The sequence below is a fragment of the Stegodyphus dumicola genome, chromosome X2 (assembly GCF_044657685.1).
Source record: "Stegodyphus dumicola isolate Sdum_Otavi_A_Nest chromosome X2, ASM4465768v1".
Classification (NCBI taxonomy): Eukaryota; Metazoa; Arthropoda; class Arachnida; order Araneae; family Eresidae; genus Stegodyphus; species Stegodyphus dumicola.
The window spans coordinates 169,103,793-169,123,735 of record NC_140781.1 but is presented as its reverse complement, the minus strand read 5'-3'; the positions used below and the strand labels follow the sequence as shown (position 1 = coordinate 169,123,735).

Here is a 19,943-nt window from a genome sequence, read left to right as displayed (position 1 = left end):
TTATGTAAAAAGAACATGTTTTTCTCATGTAAATCCCAAACGATATATCTGTAATGGTTACAGATTATTTGCGTGTATTACTACAGCAAATAATTATGTAAAAAGAACATGTTTTTCTCATGTAAAATCTCAACAGATATATCTGTAACCGTTACAGGTTGTTTGCTTGTGTTATTATAGCACATTATTATGTGAGTAGAAGATACTTTTCTTACGTAAAATTCCAATGGTTATATCTGTTTCTGTATCTGTTATATCTTTAGGTTTCAGATTATTTCCTTTTAATATCCAGTTAAGTAATTATGTGTGTAGAATATATTTTTCATAAATGAAACACTAAAGGATATGTCTATAAAAGTAATATATTTTTTTGTCTAAAATGATGCTTATTATAATAAAACTTATTGAAATCAATATGTTTTGAGTAAAAAAATGATATCTGTATGTGTATATATATACAGATATCATTATACAGATATATGCAAGTGAAGCATAATAGTTTGTTTTTTTAAGTTAGCCAATTTGACCTCAGAATAGCAATAATTTAAAAGATGTGCTTTCAACAGCATTTAGTGTTCTTTTTCAAAAAGTAACATTATTCGGTTGCAGAGTATTTTTGTTTTATGAAGAGAAACTTATGTCTGATATTATTGAAAGACCTTTCATATTATCATTTTGATTAATTTAAAAGTTCAAATTGATATGCTACTCCTTACATTAAATCACTTGTATATCCTTTACATAAAATAATGGAAGGCATCTGGAATTTATATTTGCCTTGTAAAATAGCTGAAAAAAACATTATGTTTTATTTGCATGTTTTAGTGTCAATTAATAAGATATGTTCTAGAATTTTCTTTTTAGTAATTTTAGCTAAAATAGACACATGTTGCTTAGATTTAACTGAGTAAACGTGTTGCATGTTCATATGATCATATTATTACAGTAAAAGACAGTTTGTGAAATATTTCTATGAAGAACTCAGAACAGCTGTTCTTCATGTTTCAAAAATATTATATTCTCTTCTTCTAAAAAATGACATTTTCAGTAAATTAAAGAATTTAACATAGCAATGAATTTCATTTTGTTACTACAAGGATTTCAAAATTGTGTTCATACGCTTGAATTACAACGTCCAACTAATCTTTTTATTCTTATCTGCACTCAGTGTTTGTCAACAGTCTACTATTGTTTGAAATAATAGATGATAACTGCATAACGTTTTTACCTTACCTTCAAATAATTTCCTTTGAATTAACAGATAGAAGTCTTTCATTAAAACCCTAATATCATGCTTTTTGAATAAGCATAACACTTCACCAACTGACCTTAATTTTTAAAGTCTTGCTTCGATTAAAATTCTTGATGCTTAATACAATTATGCCTTTAACAAATTTGTTTCAAAAATTAATACTTCAGTTTAGCTTAAAATTTAATGAATTTTAATTTTACCTATAATTTTTTACAAACATGATATGTAATAAACCTAAGCTTAATATTTACCATTTAGAAAGTAATACTAAAAAGTATTCCTAGTTATTATAAATTTCGAGATTTGCATACAAAATTGTGAAATATACATGTGACAACAGAAAACAAACTTTATGCTCTCTCTCTCTAAATATATATTACAGCATGTTAATTAAGAAGTTTATTGAATTTATAATTTTATTGTGAAACATTATGAAGCAAATAATATGCTAATTAAAATACAGAAGTAAAAATAATTTATTACTTAATTCATAAACTTGAAAAAAGTAAACTGAAAAAAGAATTAATTAAAAAATAACACAATATAACATTTCATAAAAATTCGTTTCGACTGCTTGGAAAAAATGAATGGTTTTCCCCCTCTTTGTAAATCATGTCTCCTAAATAAAGAAAAAAACATTTCTTTTAAAATCATAATCATGCTCTTAAAAAACTTATAAAAATTATTTTAATAGATGTTTTAAACATGTGCTTATATAACACTTTTAATCATATTTCTTTATAATATCTTAAGTAATTAGGAACAGCTTAAATACTTTAAAAAATTGGATTACAGTGAACCGTCTCATTACGACAAGCTACCTCAGTCAATCACTTTTTAAGTTTAACCAGCATTCCTCATAAAATAACTAATTAGTAAACATAACTTCTCTAAGATGCCCACTATCATTGAACATCAAAATCTTCAGGAATCACGCATAGCTAGCTTAGAGAAGGTTCATTGTACAAAAACAGGCAATATGCAAATCTTTTCATAAATGAAGCCACCATAGTTATTAAATATAATATACAGTATACTTATATTCAGAATGCAGAACTTGAATAAATTTCTCGAACTGTTTTAGCATTCGAAAAATATTATATTTATTACCTTAAATTTCTAAAACAATATTACATATTGGTCCAAATGAATCACTGGGACTCGGACAACAATTTCCCCCTAGCTTTCTTTTAGCAACAGGATTCTGAAATTGTTTTAATGATTTAGGTAATGTTTGTCTTCCTTAAGGCACTCACAAAACAAGTTACCCTAAATTTTTCGTCCGCGTAGTGGTCGTTTTCATCTTACTAACTGATTTGCTAGTGGATTTTGGGTGCACGGTCTATTATTGATGAAACAATAATAGCGAACAGCTTCAAGAAAATGGGGATATCTAATGCTCTTGTGCCATATTTCCACTTATTTTTACTAATTTTATCTTCCGAAAATTGAAAGGGAAAAATTAAATGAATAATTTAATTTCCAAAGGTCACAGTCACAGTAGGAATATAACAAATGAAAAGTAATCATGGATAAACTACTACTATCACAATATTATTTCTTTAAAAGAAACCTCTATTTCAATAAGAATACACATAATTGCAACATCTAGTAAGTTATCTCATTTCTTTATAATTTGAATTTCTCTCATTCTCATTGTTGTTCTTGCAACTCCTTAGGCCTCAGATCATACATAAATAATTAGAGAAGATGAATATGCAGCTGATATGGCAAAATTGCACAGTGAATGGCAGTTGGTATTTGCTTTCCCTATCATAGATCATTTTTTTGTATTAGGCTGACATAACATTCAACAGTTAGAAGAGAAAGATTCAACGGGGCCTTTAGTGTACAAAAGTTTGCCTTTGTTAGTATGACGAAAACAATCATTATGTCGATAAATCCATTTTAAAATCTTGGGATATTCATTTTCTAAATGCATTAAAAGGGGGAAAATTATGCAAATATTTTTTTTAATTTTCAGAATCTGGTTCTAAAGCTGGGTGGGGTGGAATATGCAACGTAATGCGGTAATTCTGAAGATCATTGCTTGTGGTAGTACAAACTGAGTGGTGATAACTTGCATGCTGTAGAAGACGACACAAATTGCAGTTCCAGATGCATTAAATGCTTTGAGGTCTAGGGAATAGCAGTGGGCAATAATAAGAATGAAATTCAAGGTATAGGGAAGTAGGAATGAAAATTATTATTATCAGATACTGAAATGTTAATGTTACTAAGCATTCTTATTGGAATGTAGTTTCTTTTATATAATAATACTATGATAGTTACCAGTAGTTCATTCATGAATATTTTTGAGTGGTTATGGTCTTACTGTAATCACATCCTTCAAAATTAAATTGATTGCTTAATTTCCCCCTTGATTTTCGTACTATAATATTAGTAAAAAGGAGGAAAAAAGTCTGCATGTAAACATAACTCGTCTTTCTCTCTATATATAGAGGCATGTATCTTCGTGTGCAACTAAGCAAAACAAATGTGACTTTTTCTTCTTTAAAAAATTTGTGTTAATAAATAGGATGAGAATTAAGTTCATTTTAAAGACTTACGACACATGAAATATACATGTTCAAAATAAATTAGAAAATTAAGTTCAAATAAATTTTAAGCTAAATTGCGTGTTTAAGTTGCCTTCAGAAAAAATACACTGGTATTCAAAATTAAGAAAATAAACGCATTTTTTTCGAATTTATTATAAAATACTAAGTCTAAACTGGAAAGTATAAGGTCAAATAGAATAATCAATAGTTCTTATGTAAAATACGTAATTTTGTAGTTCTAAAAAGCAGTCGTTTATTTTCCACTGTTAATTCGTTCGTAAACATCAACGATAATACTAGCGTTATAAAACTTCATGAAATTTCACGGGCAGTGCGATAGAATAAGTAAGCATCCATGTGAAAAATCGTTAGAATCGAAAGAATTTAAGAAACCTAACTTAAGAAATTCGTCTCTTCGTTAACCTGTGGTAAAAACAAAATGCAGATATTAAGTGAAATACATGAAGCAGCAGGAAATCTTTCTCATTTTAGATTATATTTCTCTCTTAGAACTTATGAAACTTCAGGACTTAATGAAGCTACGAAACCAAAATGATGTCAAAATATCACTACAGCAGTATACAATGGAGTTTCAATACAATAAGATCTTAAAAGATGTCCGGAAAAAAGGGGAGACAAATATTGTACTGGAGGTTCCAACTTCTCGCATCACTGATGTTCTTATAGAGGTAAATATTATATTTATGATACAATTATTAATGATTATTTAACTTTGGTACAGTATTTCAGAGAACTACATACAAAGGTGATTGATTTAAAGATATTTATTTATATATTTTTCTTCAGGCACAAAAGGCGGGGATGCTGACAGAATATCACAACTATTTAATAACATCTCTCGTAAGTAATTCATCTATAGTAAGTTTTTATTTCAGATAGGAAATTTTTATTAAGTAAAAGATTTTGAAGGGTATAGGTATATATTTATACAGAATTCTTAATTCAAAATAAATATATTCATCATTTTGATGCATAATTCAATAATGAATTTTGGAAACTTTGATTTCTGTATGATGTAAGTAAGTATGGAAATTGACAATTTAGTCATCTTTCAATTTCAAATAAATGTAATTTGAATTTAAATGCTGTTGACACAATTTAATTAATCAATAAAAAATCAGTTCGTAGCAATTAATTTCTGTACATTAATTTACTTACGTAAATATTTAAATGGAAAACTTCATCCCTAAGTGTTTAATATCATTCCTGTATTAGTGTTTTAATTTTTCTTCTCAATTAAGTTTCAGAAAATGTATCTGTGGAGAAAAGGATTTTTTTTCTACGCATTATACCTATTCTTCGCACACATTTTAATTAGGAATATTCTCATTGTTAATTAGGAATATTCTCGTTATTCTCGTTGTTAGAATTCCTGTACCTTCTCTTCTGGGTTTCTTATTAGAACTACGATACATCATCAGTGCACCTTGCAAATTTAAGATAAATTACGAATATACAATTGTACGAAAAGCAAACAAATTTGAAACCGCTTGTTAAATTTCCTGTGATTTAAAAAAGGTAATTAGATGTCTTAAAGGGAGTCTTAGTACAAGATAAAACGCTAATTACAGAAGGCGAATGGTACTAAATAAGGAGAAAATGAAAGACGTATTCGTTTAACACAGTATGACATCCAGAGTAGTGACCCGAAATGAAAGCAATGTTCCGAAAGGGTCTAAAATTGTCGTTAAATAAATATTTATATACTCACAGAACTTAAAAGATATCGAAAAGGAAATTTCTGGATATTTCTTTAGTTCTGTGGAAACAAAATATTTCATGTCAGTGTATGTCACCAAATTCCCTCGTAAAATTTATTAATTGAAATAATTGTATTGATTTCGTCAAACAAAATCAGGGGTAGCAATATTGATTATCTTGATTATCTTTCTGAACAAAATGATCATCCCTAGCTTAAAGCCTCAGTATCAATTTTTCAGTAAAATGCAAATCATTGTATAGAAACGAAAAATTAAAAAGCAGCAAAAGATATTTTCATAAATGAACTCTTATAAATATTTAATAGAAACCAGTTTTTAGAAAAAGAATAAGACAAATCTGTTACTTACTTAGGATTACTTTTTTTAAAAAATTAGGATGGTATAGTTCAGATTCTGATGTTAATTTGGGAAATATTTTTGAAACAAAAAAAAAAAAAAAACGCAACTATAGCAGTTTAACATGACATGATAATTAATGATAAGAAAAGCAAACAACAGTACTTTTTCAACGTTTCTCCCATAGATCAAGATCTGCTTTTTTATCTTCTCTTTTCTTCAACATTCACATAACAGCCCTTGAATTTAAGTCTCTAGGTAGGGCTTCAAATAGAACTCTTTTTTTCTGTCCAATTCTCTTTAGTATTGACGCTTAAAGAGTCTTGATATACGAACTCTGTGCCAAACAAATGTTTTTCCCAGAAAGTGATTCTTGTCATTAGTATTGACTTTTCGAACTTGTCATTAGTATTGAAGTTTTCGGAATCTTTACGCATAACTTCGATTTCTTTTCAAACATACGGTTTTTGCGACTCGAGAAGTGGATCTATAAAGCGAACTTATTATTCCCTCCTGCTAGTGTCTTAGAAATCATTCTAACTTCCAATAATGGAGATCCCTTTATCTCCTTTCCTATTCTGAGATTTTAAAAAAGAAATCAACTCCCTTCTGACTGGATTTCTCGGTTCTGAAATTTAGAGACTCGATTATGAGAGTTCAGAACAGTTTTTCAAAGTAACCAAATAATTTTCAATTTAAAGGATATCCAGTAATATTTTAGGTTTTTTAAGCAGCATTCAGTTGCATTTAGCAATCTTTTTCTAGCAAACACGCCTCCGCAAGGATTTAACTCTTTTCTGGTACTTTGGCATTGCTTTTTTTGCAATTTCAGCTAAGCAATTATTAGCATGCCAGTTTTTGTATGTTACAGCAACCCATTTCTATGCCATAGTAATCTAATTTTATATAAACTTAGGAACAAATTTTCACTTAAAACAGTGCATTTAGCATTAAGAAAGAAGAAACAAATCGTTTAGAGGATTATTTCAGACAGACGGTAAAAAAGCAGTAATTAAGATATCACTTCATTCTGTTTATGAAAGAGAGAATTATTTAAACCAATATCGTAATTTTATTCAGTTATACTTAGAATTCTTTTCTCTAGAAACAGGCCTTCATAAGGATTTGACTCATTTCTGTTACTTCGGAATTTCCTTTTTCAACTTCCGCTAAGCAATTTTCGAGTGTCACTTCTTCATAATTACAGCAAACTAGTATATTCCATGTTATAGTAATAGACAAATTAGTGACTATACTTTCAGTTAACAAAATGCTTCAATCATATGAAAGAGAGAGAATGTTTTAAACAAATATCTTAATTTTACTTCCTAATATGGTAAATTATTACAGCTTCTGCAATATTCCACGAAGGAAAAGGAAATATGCGCTTACATTGCCTTTCTCCTTCCGTTAATATTGAATCATTTACTAAGGTATATGCTGCATTAAAAAAGAGATGCTTTTAGTTTTCTCATTGAGATATCTTCAATCCTGAAAGCAAATTATTAAGGAGTAACTCTAATTTTTCTTCTTGATCACTTGGGTATTCATTTTAAAATTTATATTTGCGCGAGAACAGACGCTTTTAACACAGGATATGTTGAAAGTGTTTATGTCCCATCTGTAATAAAGATAATATTTAATAATTCATTCACACAAATTTTGCCTTTATCAAGATATTTTTAAACAAAGCTAGGACAATGTAGTTTCATTGCCAGTTAGATAGCTCTATCAAGCGCTGAATTTCCTGATAGTGCCCTCTGCTAGTGCAAAACTTCGTTTCTATAAGTAAAGGATAATTTTGTTTTCAAGAGTGTAACTACAAATTCTAACATAAAAAAAACTTTCAAAAACAGATAGTCAAGGGGTTACAGCCGAAACATCGCGGCAAAAACAACGCAGATGAAAACGTCCTGGAGAAAACAACGCAGGGCGAAAACTTCGTGGTACAAAACATAAAATAAAGCGGTTCAAAAACTTTGCAGTTTAAAAACATCGGCGAAAATATCAGGGTAAAAAATAAAGTACCTACAAATCATCGCATGACGATAACATCGCACACATCCTTTTTTGAAATCCCGTACTGACATATTATGTAACTGACTCTTGCCATAACTAATCGACATCCAAAAAATTGATTGCACGCTATGCATGAAAATGTTATAGACACCTTAAGGATAAACGCAAAAAAAAAAAAAAAAAAAAAAAAAAAAAAAAAAAACAATACATAATTTTCACTAAAACAGTATCAGATTAACAAAATGTGAAAGAAAATAATTTGATCATTAACTGAGCAATTTTTATAGAGGTAAACTCATGCTGTTATTTATCTTCCTTTTTCTAAGCAATTTTAGACAGTATTTTTTATTAAAAAAAATATCAGTAAAACTTTATAAAAGAAAGCTTAATACATTAATAACCTTTGTTAACTAACTACGTAAATTTAAAATTCTATTAAGTTCGATAAGTTGCATTAATTTTCTACTCATTTTCAGTTTTTATATGCTTAAGTTTCCTTCTTATTCTTTCAGCGAAAATTTATTAGTTCGTTCAAAAATATGAAACAAAAAATAAAAGAATCCCTCTTTCCTTGTTGCGCTCCCAAATAATTATACGAACATGCATTTACAACTTTTAAAACCTGCAAACGCATGTGTGCGATGTTATCGTCATGCAATGATTTATAGGTACTTTATTTTTTACCACGATATTTTGTACCACGATGTTTTTGTTGTGTTGCAAATTCATTTGAGTAATTAATTTATGACTTATTAAAATTTAATTTATTTATATTCTAAATTAGGCTACACAACGCGTAATAAATCTCTGTACTAAATTTTGTTTAACTTTAATTGGGGTTTTGGTACTTAAGAATTGTACGCTCATTTCACTCGTTATTCTGTGAAAGCGCTGAACACACAATGGAATTAGGTATTTTCCACGTAATATTCTTGACTTTATGTTACTTAATTTAAGTTTACCTATTCATAACTTATACTGCTGAAGGAGTAAAATTAGCTCTTCAATTTAAGACTACTTTCAAGTCTTTAGCTACAACAGATTTTAAGTTACAGTAAACTATTTAACTAAATTTTGCAATTTCGGGATATTTTTTGTAAATGGGGAGGGGGAGAACGCAGAAAAACACAGTTTTGAGCAAGATTTTTAACTCTCCTGCTTTCACTGATAAGGGATTTCCAATTGGGGTGAATAGATTTGCCAGCTCTGCCTTCGCAGATGTTTTGATTTGGCGGTCTTTTGGCGATGCGTGAATTTGTGATCAATTTAGCGCCCTGGAAAAAGGAGAAATTTTACAGCATGTAAGGTGGATGAAAAAAAATAGTTTTGTCACAATTTCAAGCGTGTATTGGCGATTGCGGTAAACTTTCCTAACAAAACCAGGATACATTTAGTTGATCCTTTCGTTGTTTCGTTGTAGCTCATGAAAATTGTTTACCTTCCACTTTAAGAAAAATTTAATAAAATTCATATTTTTATTATTGGATAAATTTAGTAATGTGTTTATTTCTCATACATTGTATATTTTACACATGACTTTCACCAGTAAATGAATTAAGGGTTGTTCCATTTCTTTCACACAACGCGATGTATATTATATATTGATTGAGGAAAATTGAGGAAAGTGACTTTTTAGAGAAAGTGACTTTTTAAAGCACCACATAACTTTTTAGATTTGTGATGTTTTCCCTTTGTTTTCTTTTCTCCCACGATGTTTTGTACCACGAAGTTTTCGCCTTTCGTTGTTTTCTCCGCGATGTTTTTGTCGCGATGTTTTCGGCGGATACCATTCAAGCGCATCAATCAGAACGATTCAGCAGAGGGAAAAATTACTATAATCCAAAAAAGGGAATATTAAAATCTCTTTTAAAAGAAGCTATTTGCCTTGTCTGTTTTTGAGGTTCTTTTTTTTTCTTTTTTTTTTACCCTCCATGTTCTATTCCCCTTTGCTAACTTCATTTTTCATTTTGACCTTTTTTTAAAGTTTTAGTTTCCATTTAAATAATCTGCAAATATACGCAAGTAAACTACTTTACGTAGTCATCTCAAATGTATGGTTAATATTGAACTCATTAAATTTTTAAGAATAGAGATTTGTTAAAAGTTTAAAAAATTATATAAATTCTTCATTGCATGTACAGGTACAAATTCTAATTGATTCATTGCTTTTAGGATTTTCATACATTAGATTTATCTCCATTTCTACACTGTCGGTCTAATATTTCTGCCTTCAGAATAGTATCTCCTGAAAGTCAGTACTATGGTCGTGAAGCTCGACCCTGGCGGTTTGGACGCAAAGAACATTCACTCAAGAAAGAAGTTCCACTGACGGTAGGGAAACACATTTCATTATCATTTATAAAGTAACACATTTCATTATCATTTATAAAGTATCTTCTTTCTGAAATATTTATTTAATTTCTGCAGTTAATTACATTTTTCATCCGTGCAATAATAATTCGAGAAATTTAGATTGAATCAAAATACTTATATTAGAGGAGTATTTTGATTTGGATTGCAGGGAGATTAAATAGTTTTGATACGAGAGACGTGGAAAATGAGCAATGTACTTGCCGGAACTCAGACACGGACCTCTCGAATATGCGCCGAGCGTATTGACCACTACACCGCGAAGGCATGCTAAGAAGGCGGGACAAATACTTTATATACCCCCTTTTAAACGGTGACTGAAGATAAGGGGATCCAGTCGCCAAATCCTGATGGTGGAGAATCATCATCCACCACCCTTTTTAGTTCGGGCCCCACTGTAGAGACATTAGGTATTTTTGATGGAGACTTGAAAAATAGGCAGTGACCTCGCCGGGACTCGCCGAATACGTGCCAAGCGTGTTACCCACTACACCACGAAGGCATGCTAAGTACCGTGAGAAATACCTTATATACTTATACCCATTAAGTTTAAATGCATACAATGGTTAGATATTTAAATTTAGTGTATATAAATGTGATAGAAAACGAAATAACAAAACTGCACTTAAATTTAAATATAAATTAATATCAGAGTTTTATTTTCTATGAAAAATTGCTGTCGGATCTTTCTAAACCAGTGCTGCAAGTTACGGCTAAAATCTGACAATCCGGCATGATCGGGACTTCAGCGATGCAGGATTATAGGAGTAAATTAGCAGAAAAAAATTCATTAATTCAATAAAAATATTTTCTCCCTCAGTATTAAATGCATCGAAGAAATGAAAAATAGCGTATAGTAATTATTGAAGCATATTTAATGAGCAAAATTTATTAGTAAATAAATGTTTCATAGTTTAATTATATTTACTCAGTTTTTGTTTTCAGTCGTCAACACTACCAGAGCATGAAATCGTTCTAAATAAAGTTCGAATGTCCATTTGGTTTAAAAACTTCCGCTCTTTCTTCTTTAAAAAGAGAGAGAAAGGTGTCATTTCTCTCTTTTTTCTTTAAAAAACGTCATTTCAAAGAACATGAATGTTTATTAGTTTTTCAAGATAATATCTCTTTTAACTTTTCCAACGAATTTCACAAATACAGTTGCAGGTCGTATATGTCCGCTTTGTCCAATTTCATGTACATCCGCTTTGAAGCGAAAACTTTTGTGTGGAATGGAACTCGAGTTCGATGAATCACAATTGCTACCATTGTTTACCTTTTTCGAGATAACGCTAAGACTGCCCATGCGTATCAGCACGGCTGCTGCTGCTACTCTAAAAAAAACCCGCGAAATAACTTTGAATTATCACGTGATTTTGTGTTTTTTCCCGCAAAGTTTTGAAAATTTATTTACAGTAAATTTCAAGAAGGTAGCAAGAGAAGAGTCAAGCAACTGAACGGTTAGGATAGCCATGGAGATGAAAAAAGAGATCGCTAAAAAGTATGAAGGGAGCATTCGTTTCCGGGACGCATGATTCACAAGTGCACGTCAGTATCGCCACTGAGAGAGGTGTTTAAAAAATGGGCCAATGAGCTAGTGTTGCTCTTGTGATGCTGAATCTTTGAATCTGTGCGTATGAACACATGGTCTTCTTTCCGTTTTATTTTGCACTTTTTTCGCAGTTATAAATGTATGGCGTATAAATTCTTCTATCCTTTTAGTACAAAATCTCGTAGTGCCTTCATTTTATAAGTTTAATTAATCGTCACAATTTCACTTTCACGAAACTTATCAGGCACTGATATTTATTCGGATTAATGTTCGTGGCGTATTATTGCCCTTTTTATAGAGAAAATGATTCAAGCCAAATTTTTTGAAATTTGAAAAATTGAAAATTTTCACAAGAAATCTACGATAATGTAATTATTTTCAACAGAAAAGTGTGGCAACATATTTTCAACCAGTTTGCTGAAAGAGCAGCAAAGGTCATGCGAAAATAACAGAAATATTACTGGAAGCCTAATGGGTCCATTCTTGAAGCCACTCCCTGAGTAGCGATACTGATGTGCTTACTTAAAATATGCTTCCGAGACTTGGCTGTTGCTATGTCACGTAGTCCTTTCAACAATTTCGTTTCCTGAAAGCCTGATTAATGGATTAATTGAAGGAAGTTTTTCTGTTTCTGTTTCTTACAACTGTCCTCAGTAAAGAGTAAAGTTAGGTGGATCATCAATATTTTCATCTTTCATGGAAATTCATTTTATAGCATTTAGCCACAGTTTTCGCCAAACGTTCCATAATGTTTTGTTATTTCACCATTTTCAAGCTTTGCAAACGGGAGATTATACATTTCGTGTTGAACTATACATGGAACTATGCAGAATTCAATAAATTTCGCATAACTAATTCCTATATTTACATTTAAAGTTCTGAATCATTTTTAGTCACAGGTTTAATTAATAATATGGTCAGTTGTTAAACTCACATGTTTCCATTTTATTTATTTGCCAACACTTTTTATCAAGTTCTGAAGACCTTTTAAATAAATAAAGATTAAGAAAGTAAAGGATACATAAAAATGGAAAGTTTTGAACAAAAGAATAATCGAAAATGACAAGACAATCCAAAAGCTGCAGAGCTTTTCCGAATATTGTCGAATGAAATATTAGTACCATCCTCTTATTTCAGAAGTGTCATTAAAAAGGTTGTTGGATTATCGGGAGTGCCTAACTACTGGATGCCGAATTATCCGATGTTTACTGTATTATTAAGAGATTAGTTGCATTTTGAACTTATATGTAAAACGTGCCCACATAAGTCCTTATTATGTTTTACATAAGTCCTTTATTTTCGCAACCGTTGGTTGTAGACCCATATTTGCAATTACAAAAATTTCTCAAATGACACAATAATTCATATTTTGGCATTTTTAAATTTAAAAAGTTAGTTTTGTGAAAAATACGAGATCTAGCATTTATACGTTGGCCTTGTCCCTATACTTATATTTAAGAAAATTTTAAACTTATTTTTTTTAACAAAAAAACAAAATACAGAAGATTTAATTCTTGCATGACAAAAAAAGCTACCAAAATATTTCACTTTAAGGCTAGATATCATATTCAATGGAGAAACTGAAGAGCGAAACTTTGCATTAGAATATATAATTAAAAATAAATTACATACTTTATCAGGACTTGTATTTCTCTTTATCTGCTTTGGGAACATGAAGTGTCCACGAGGCAATGAGTTTGACTACAAACTATATCTTATGGAATGTATAAGAGACGACAAGATGAGAAGAGTTCAATTACCCTTTATTTTTCACGACATTACAGGCGCTCCCGCACTTTGGAATACAAAGACCAACAACCACTTATGATCTGAACGTAAAAATATACGAACTACCAACTAACTAAAAATAAGAGTTAACTTTGAAAACTTTACACAAATGACTAACACTAAGACCGGCCTTTTAAATTATTACGTATGTAGTACGCAAATTGCGGAAAACTACAATACGTCTTTAGCTTTCAAAAGGACTAAAACCTCTGGTCTTAAAGGCGGACAGCAACTGATTGCAGGCTCGCGTGAAATGCAGTGGCAAGGCGGCTCAATTTCTCTCCATCTAAAAACTCTGCTCTTGGCAAAAATCCACAACTTAAATACTTAAGCGTTAGCAAGTACAATTTGCTAAATATATACATATCGGAAGTGGAAAATAAGAGAGGACAGTACAGGTTTAAAATAAAATAAACGTTAGTAAAACGTAAGATTCTTACAACTTGTCTAATTGTCTAATTGAAACTTTTTCTGATATTAATAGATTAACTCATGAGCACTTTCATGCAAATTGTCATGAAAATTACTGATCAGTACTTTTTTATTCAAAACTAAGAGAGCTTATTCACAGAATCATAGAATTCGTGTTGTTGAAAACACCGGCATGCTGTATCGTGTTGTAGAAAACACCGGCATGCTGTATCGTGCTGTAGAAAACACCGGCAGACTGTACCGGCATGTAGCCAACTCGTAACATTATTTGCATGACTTCAAAACTAATTTATTCTGATTAATTAGTGATTCTAAAGTAATGACAATTCACATTAACAACGTAGCCTAGGGTTTTAAAACTTGTAAATTATATGAAAATCTTTTCGAACTGCCAATTATAACAAAATTATAAATTAAGGAATGTTGTACACTGAGTATATCATAAAAGAACACTACTTAATATTTAATGGGGGAAAATTAATCTCGAATAATTCTAATTTATTTATAAACCAACTAACCATTTATTAACTACGGCAAGTTGGAAATAACATCAGATATCCAAAATTTCGAAATTAAATATCTTGATCAATATTAATCGTACGCTAGTCAAACGTTTTTTGTTTAATTTTTATAAGAAGCATGAAAGCTTTCTAACTATAAGTATAGAGCAAGGATGATCTTATAAAAAGTTAAATTTCATAACTTTTATAAAATTAACTTTTGAAAACTTAAAAATACCAAAATTGGAATCTTTTCTGCATTTAACACATTTTCCTAATTGAAAGTGTGGCCATCATTTGCGAAAAAAAATCGGGTAAGGACTTTTATGGGTACGGTGTATTGCCACTTATAGAATTACTTTTGAAAATATAACATCGCACGGCAGATAACTTAAGTTTAAAACAACAAATAAATGCAAATGATTCTAAGAAAATTTTAAAACGTCCTTCTTAGAAGCATGCTTTGTTCTTCTAAAAAGGAAATTAATGAGAAATGAAGATATCATGCCTATTTGTAAAGTGCTAATAGTAAATTTAGCAATTCTGGTACGTAACCTTTCCATTACAGAACTTTTCTAAACTTTCTACAATTTTAAAAAATTGGATTTTTATATTTCCTTAACATTTTTCAGACGGAAACAGCATTACTAGTTGATGCAGTCAATTTGTATGCAAGAGCATTACACAGTGTTGCAGAGAAGCATCCTCTCGCATCTCGCAGTATTTCTTGCGATAGTCCCGCAACTTGGCCTTACGGATCTGACCTTCTAGATGCAATCAAAAGAGTAAGTATACTTAAAATAAAATCCTTTATAAAATATACTTACTTATTATTGTTAACAGCTTGCAGCATGGTTCTGCAAAATATCTTTCGAAAGTAATGCGCAGAGCTATGTTTATGTACAAAGTACCAATAAATAAATAAATAAATGTTGCTTTGAAATAATTGCTTACTTCAGGTCATTTTAGTACCTGTAGGTGAAACTGGTTTTGGCACTGATTTCCATGAACGTCCAGGCACACAGGCACATGCTTCTGAATACTATGCAAGACTTCTCTCAAATGACAGTGCTCTTTACAAGGAAGCGTGAAGCTTTATCAAATCGCGGACCTGATTGGCTGCAGACGATAGGAGATGATGAAATTTTAAAAATAAAATCTAGTAAAAATTAGATAATATAACCAACAGTATGAGTTGTTATATTGTCTTCTTGAATCCACTCTTCCTGCGTATTTCATGCAAATTTGGATACGAATGATTTTAAAATTCCGAATTCACTTAAGAAATTGGTTCAGCAATGCAAGATACAAACATCCATCACGATGTAAGTTTTATAGTAAGTCGTCTTGTTATCATTTAGGCATCATGTTATAAACAGCATAAAAGTTATAGGAGTGAGTTATGTTAGAGTATAGGTGTCATGGACAAATTTTCTGATTAGGTCATTTTTCAATACCTATTACAGACAGAAATTCAAAATCTTTCAATCAAATTTAGGAAGCAACTAAAGGCTAAAATTCGCTACTTTTGGGAGATCATTTATACGATATTGTGTGAAACATTGATGATCGTTAGTGAATTTTAACCAGTTTACAGGAAATTTACGTATAATAACGTATATATTTCCGAACTATTTAAAATTTAAATATTCTTGTGTAGCATGATAAATATTTTGCTTGTAGAAATCTTTACTCTATGAGTTCTTGTAAAAGATTTGATCTAATATTTACATCCCTTTCCCTCCTACAGAGTTGAAACTGCTTTTATAAAATCCTTTCAAATTCGAACAAATTTAGTCAGAGAGTTTTATTCAAAATCTGCACCAAACTAAAGTTGCTTTTTTACCTAATTTTATATTGGCGTATTTTTCATTCAATCTGATCTATTAATCAATTATTTTGATATGTCAGTTTTTATCATTGGTTTGCACAAAGTCTTCAGTCATAATCAATATAAAAGTCATTATTTAAAGAAATAAAGTTTATAACTGCAACAATATGAGAAGCCTGACATTTTTCATGTGTTTTTATGCATTAATTTATTTTTTTCACTGAAATTTATTAAAAGCTATAAATCTTTAAAATTAGGCAAAAAAAAGCTTTAGTTTGGAGCAGATTTTGAACAAAACTCCATCGATTTCGAGGGCGATAAGACATAAGTCAGTATGTCAGTAAGTCTTTCAGTATCAAAAATGTTTTCTATTATAGAAATGTTTTAGATCCTAAAGATGAAGGATCTGTGACTCATCGCGCTTGAAATTCAGACAGTTTTATTCAAAATCTACACCAAACTAAAGCTGCTTTTTTACTTAATTTTATATTGGCGTATTTTTCATTCAATCTGATCCTATTAATAAATTATTTTGATATGTCAGTTTTTATGATTGGTTTGCACAACGTCTTCAGTCATAATCTATATAAAAGTTACTACTCGGTTTAACAGTAGGGAAACTGACACCTAAACGGTGATTATCTTATTGTCGGGGTTATGCAAAAGCAATAAAGTCTGGGATTAATAAATATGAAGTCAGTAGCCCTGTTATTTCAATTGTTGTAGCTCCTTACAGTGTGAAAGGAACTGAATAAATAATAAATGTGAACTCTAATTTTTCAGATTCCAACTTAACTCTGAAAAAATATCATAAATTGACGTCCCTGAATTCTGAAGTTTGGCAGTTCTTTCACAAAGCTTAATTCGGATCCTTTTTTAATGAAGAATTTTTGCCCGAACATAAATATCATATTTAAATAAAATAAGAGCAATAAGAATTTCGAATTTTACTAACCAGACGTTTCTGAAATGCAAATCATAAACATACATACATGGTGCTCTTTAAACCTGAACACCTTCAAAAATTATATAAACGAGCAAATTAGTGTATAAGAGTGCGATGTGTATCGCAAAATTATCTCAAGTAACGATTTTTGAGGACTATAAATTATGTTTTAGTTTAAAATTATAAAGATATTATCGCACTCTAGGAATACAATCTTTATTTGTACGTGCTCTAATGGTATACGTGGTAGCAAGTATACGTCCAGCTAGCAAACGTGGTATACTATATAAACGTGGTATGGTATAGATACGTGGTATACGTCCAGCTAGCAAAGCCAGCTAGCTTGTAAGAAACATGATTCGATTCCCGGCGAGGACACAGCTGATTTTCCGTGTTTCTTGCTTCGAGAAACTTCAATAATCTTTCCAAATATATATCTTATGCCAAAAACATCCACCTCTACGGATAAGACTGTAGGTGCATATCGCACTTATCGGTTTATTGATTTTGTATGATACTTAAGATGTGTACAGATTTATAGGACACCCTGTATTTCCTTCCTTTTTCTTTCTTAAATGAAAAAAAATCATTTCTAATCTATAACACCCACTTTTGTTGTATGACTAAAGCAAAGCATTGCTGGCTCGATAAAACTAAAAACAAGAAGAAACATATAAATGACAAATATCCGTATGTCTCCAGAAAATTTTATTAGTTTAATGAGATGTTATTTCTATTGTCGACGACAGTAATAAAATAGAATATTTATAAAGTAATTGTATTTCCAACATACATGATATATGGCGGTTAAATCTTTTTATTGATTATTGTTATGAAAAATATTGATGAAATAATGAATTTTCATAAAAATTTAGCATTCTGCTTGCAAATAGCAATGCAAACAACTGAGTGGAAGGAACAGCACATGAAGAGGAAATATCCTATTAAATCCTTGTTGATATCATTCAAAAGCTCAAAATGCTATTAAGAAGTGCATAATGTTTTTGAAAGTCTTTCTTTAATGAAGGAATGTCTTAATGTAATTTGAAAGATAAGTGGAAGCTCACATTGTGCGTAGATTAGCAGCAGTGTTCTGTTTTAACGGTGCACGGATTTCTCAGTAAAATGAAATGATCAATACCTTTTGCAGGAGTTGTTAAACAAAAATAAGAAATCAAAGTTAGTTTCACTATAATATGTTTTAATATATGAAATTGCTTTATTTAAAAGTAAAGTTTCATTCATATTTGAGAAACACATATTGCATAACTTATTCTATACCGAAATTTACTGATTTTTCTAGGTCCGAATGAAAGGACTGACGGGTGATATTCAAATAAACAATCAAGGACATCGCAGCAATTTCACACTAGATCTTCTGGAATTAAAGACGAAGGGAATCGTCAAGGTACTGAGGTTGGCAGTCAACTTCATTTTGTACGTTTAAAGTTTTTTGGTATAACAAAATAAATGTTACGACCTAAGCAATATCAAATATTATATCGCTTTGGTGAACCAATATAAGAAGGTTTTTTTCACAGTAATATTATTTACGATACTTACATAACTTTTTGTTTTTGGTCAATCCAAAATTGCTGTCATTTGCAACAGGACTCAAAATTAGAGACTAATCTAAACTTAAAATAAAAGACTAATTTATGTTTGAATCCAACCAGAGGTTTAACTCGTCGCATACGAAGAAAACATAATAATAATGCACTTTGAAATTTGATAGCATGCAAAAGCACAAAACCAATAGAAGAGAATTAGCATTTATAGTCCTTCCATTATGCAAAATAAAAACTCGATAAAAGTAAGCATTATATCCCTCGGCTTTCATACTTGCTGTAAGAATTTTTTTACTTTCATTTTCTCCATTTTGGTTATAAATCAGAAACGCAATGTGTAAGTGAGATCTAGTAACCAAGAACTGTCAGTAATTTGTAAAAGAATTTTAACAGACTTGCCCAGAAATTTTAATTTACTGGAATGCCACTTATCCGGATTAACTCGGTGGAATTAATTCGGTTAAAGTTTGTTTACCTGATAGCCCATGATCGGGCTCGTTTTCCTAAAAAAATAAAAACGGCTGTGTTAAATAAAACTAAAACATTTTGAAAATATTTTATATTTACATCAGCTAAACAAAATAATATACATGTGTTATTAAAAAGAATGTTAAATCTTGATTTTTATTACTGGTGTAATTTTGAGCTAAAGCGGAGCCTTTCGTCACGAACAAATTATCTGAATAAAACATATCTCGGATGGCGAACAATATCTCAAGTTACTCAACAAATAATTTTCGCTGTTTCGAGCTACTCTGTGACACAGACTTAACTTGAGAGACTTCTGGAACTATCATTTTAATATTTTCCTTTTCTTAAATCTCAGAATATAAGTCTCGTAGCAAGTGACTTGCAAGACCATGAGTTCTGCTTGAAGAAAATTAAAGCCAGGCTGTGTTGCAGCAGAAAGAGTTTGAAGGCTTGCAACACCTACTTTTTCTTCTTCGTTACTTATGATATTTTGTCTGTAGGCAATCCATGGGCTTGGACGTTAGCACTGAATACCTGGAAGAGTTATTAGAGAATCATAAAAACGAACTCAAAGAAAA

At 30.5% G+C, this 19,943-nt stretch overlaps 1 protein-coding gene across 3 annotated transcripts in view; it reads left to right on the top strand.

Moving 5' to 3' along the window:
- The window catches only part of LOC118191622 (glutamate receptor ionotropic, kainate 2-like), a 65,586-nt gene that overhangs the window by 7,492 nt on the left and 38,151 nt on the right, over positions 1–19,943 (top strand). For all 3 annotated transcript variants that reach the window (XM_035362461.2, XM_035362449.2, XM_035362456.2), the window contains exons 4-8: positions 4,324–4,502; positions 4,621–4,674; positions 10,083–10,241; positions 15,182–15,334; positions 18,630–18,734. In XM_035362461.2, coding sequence (XP_035218352.1) covers positions 4,324–4,502; positions 4,621–4,674; positions 10,083–10,241; positions 15,182–15,334; positions 18,630–18,734 — 650 coding nt within the window. The remainder of the gene's footprint in view (positions 1–4,323; positions 4,503–4,620; positions 4,675–10,082; positions 10,242–15,181; positions 15,335–18,629; positions 18,735–19,943) is intronic.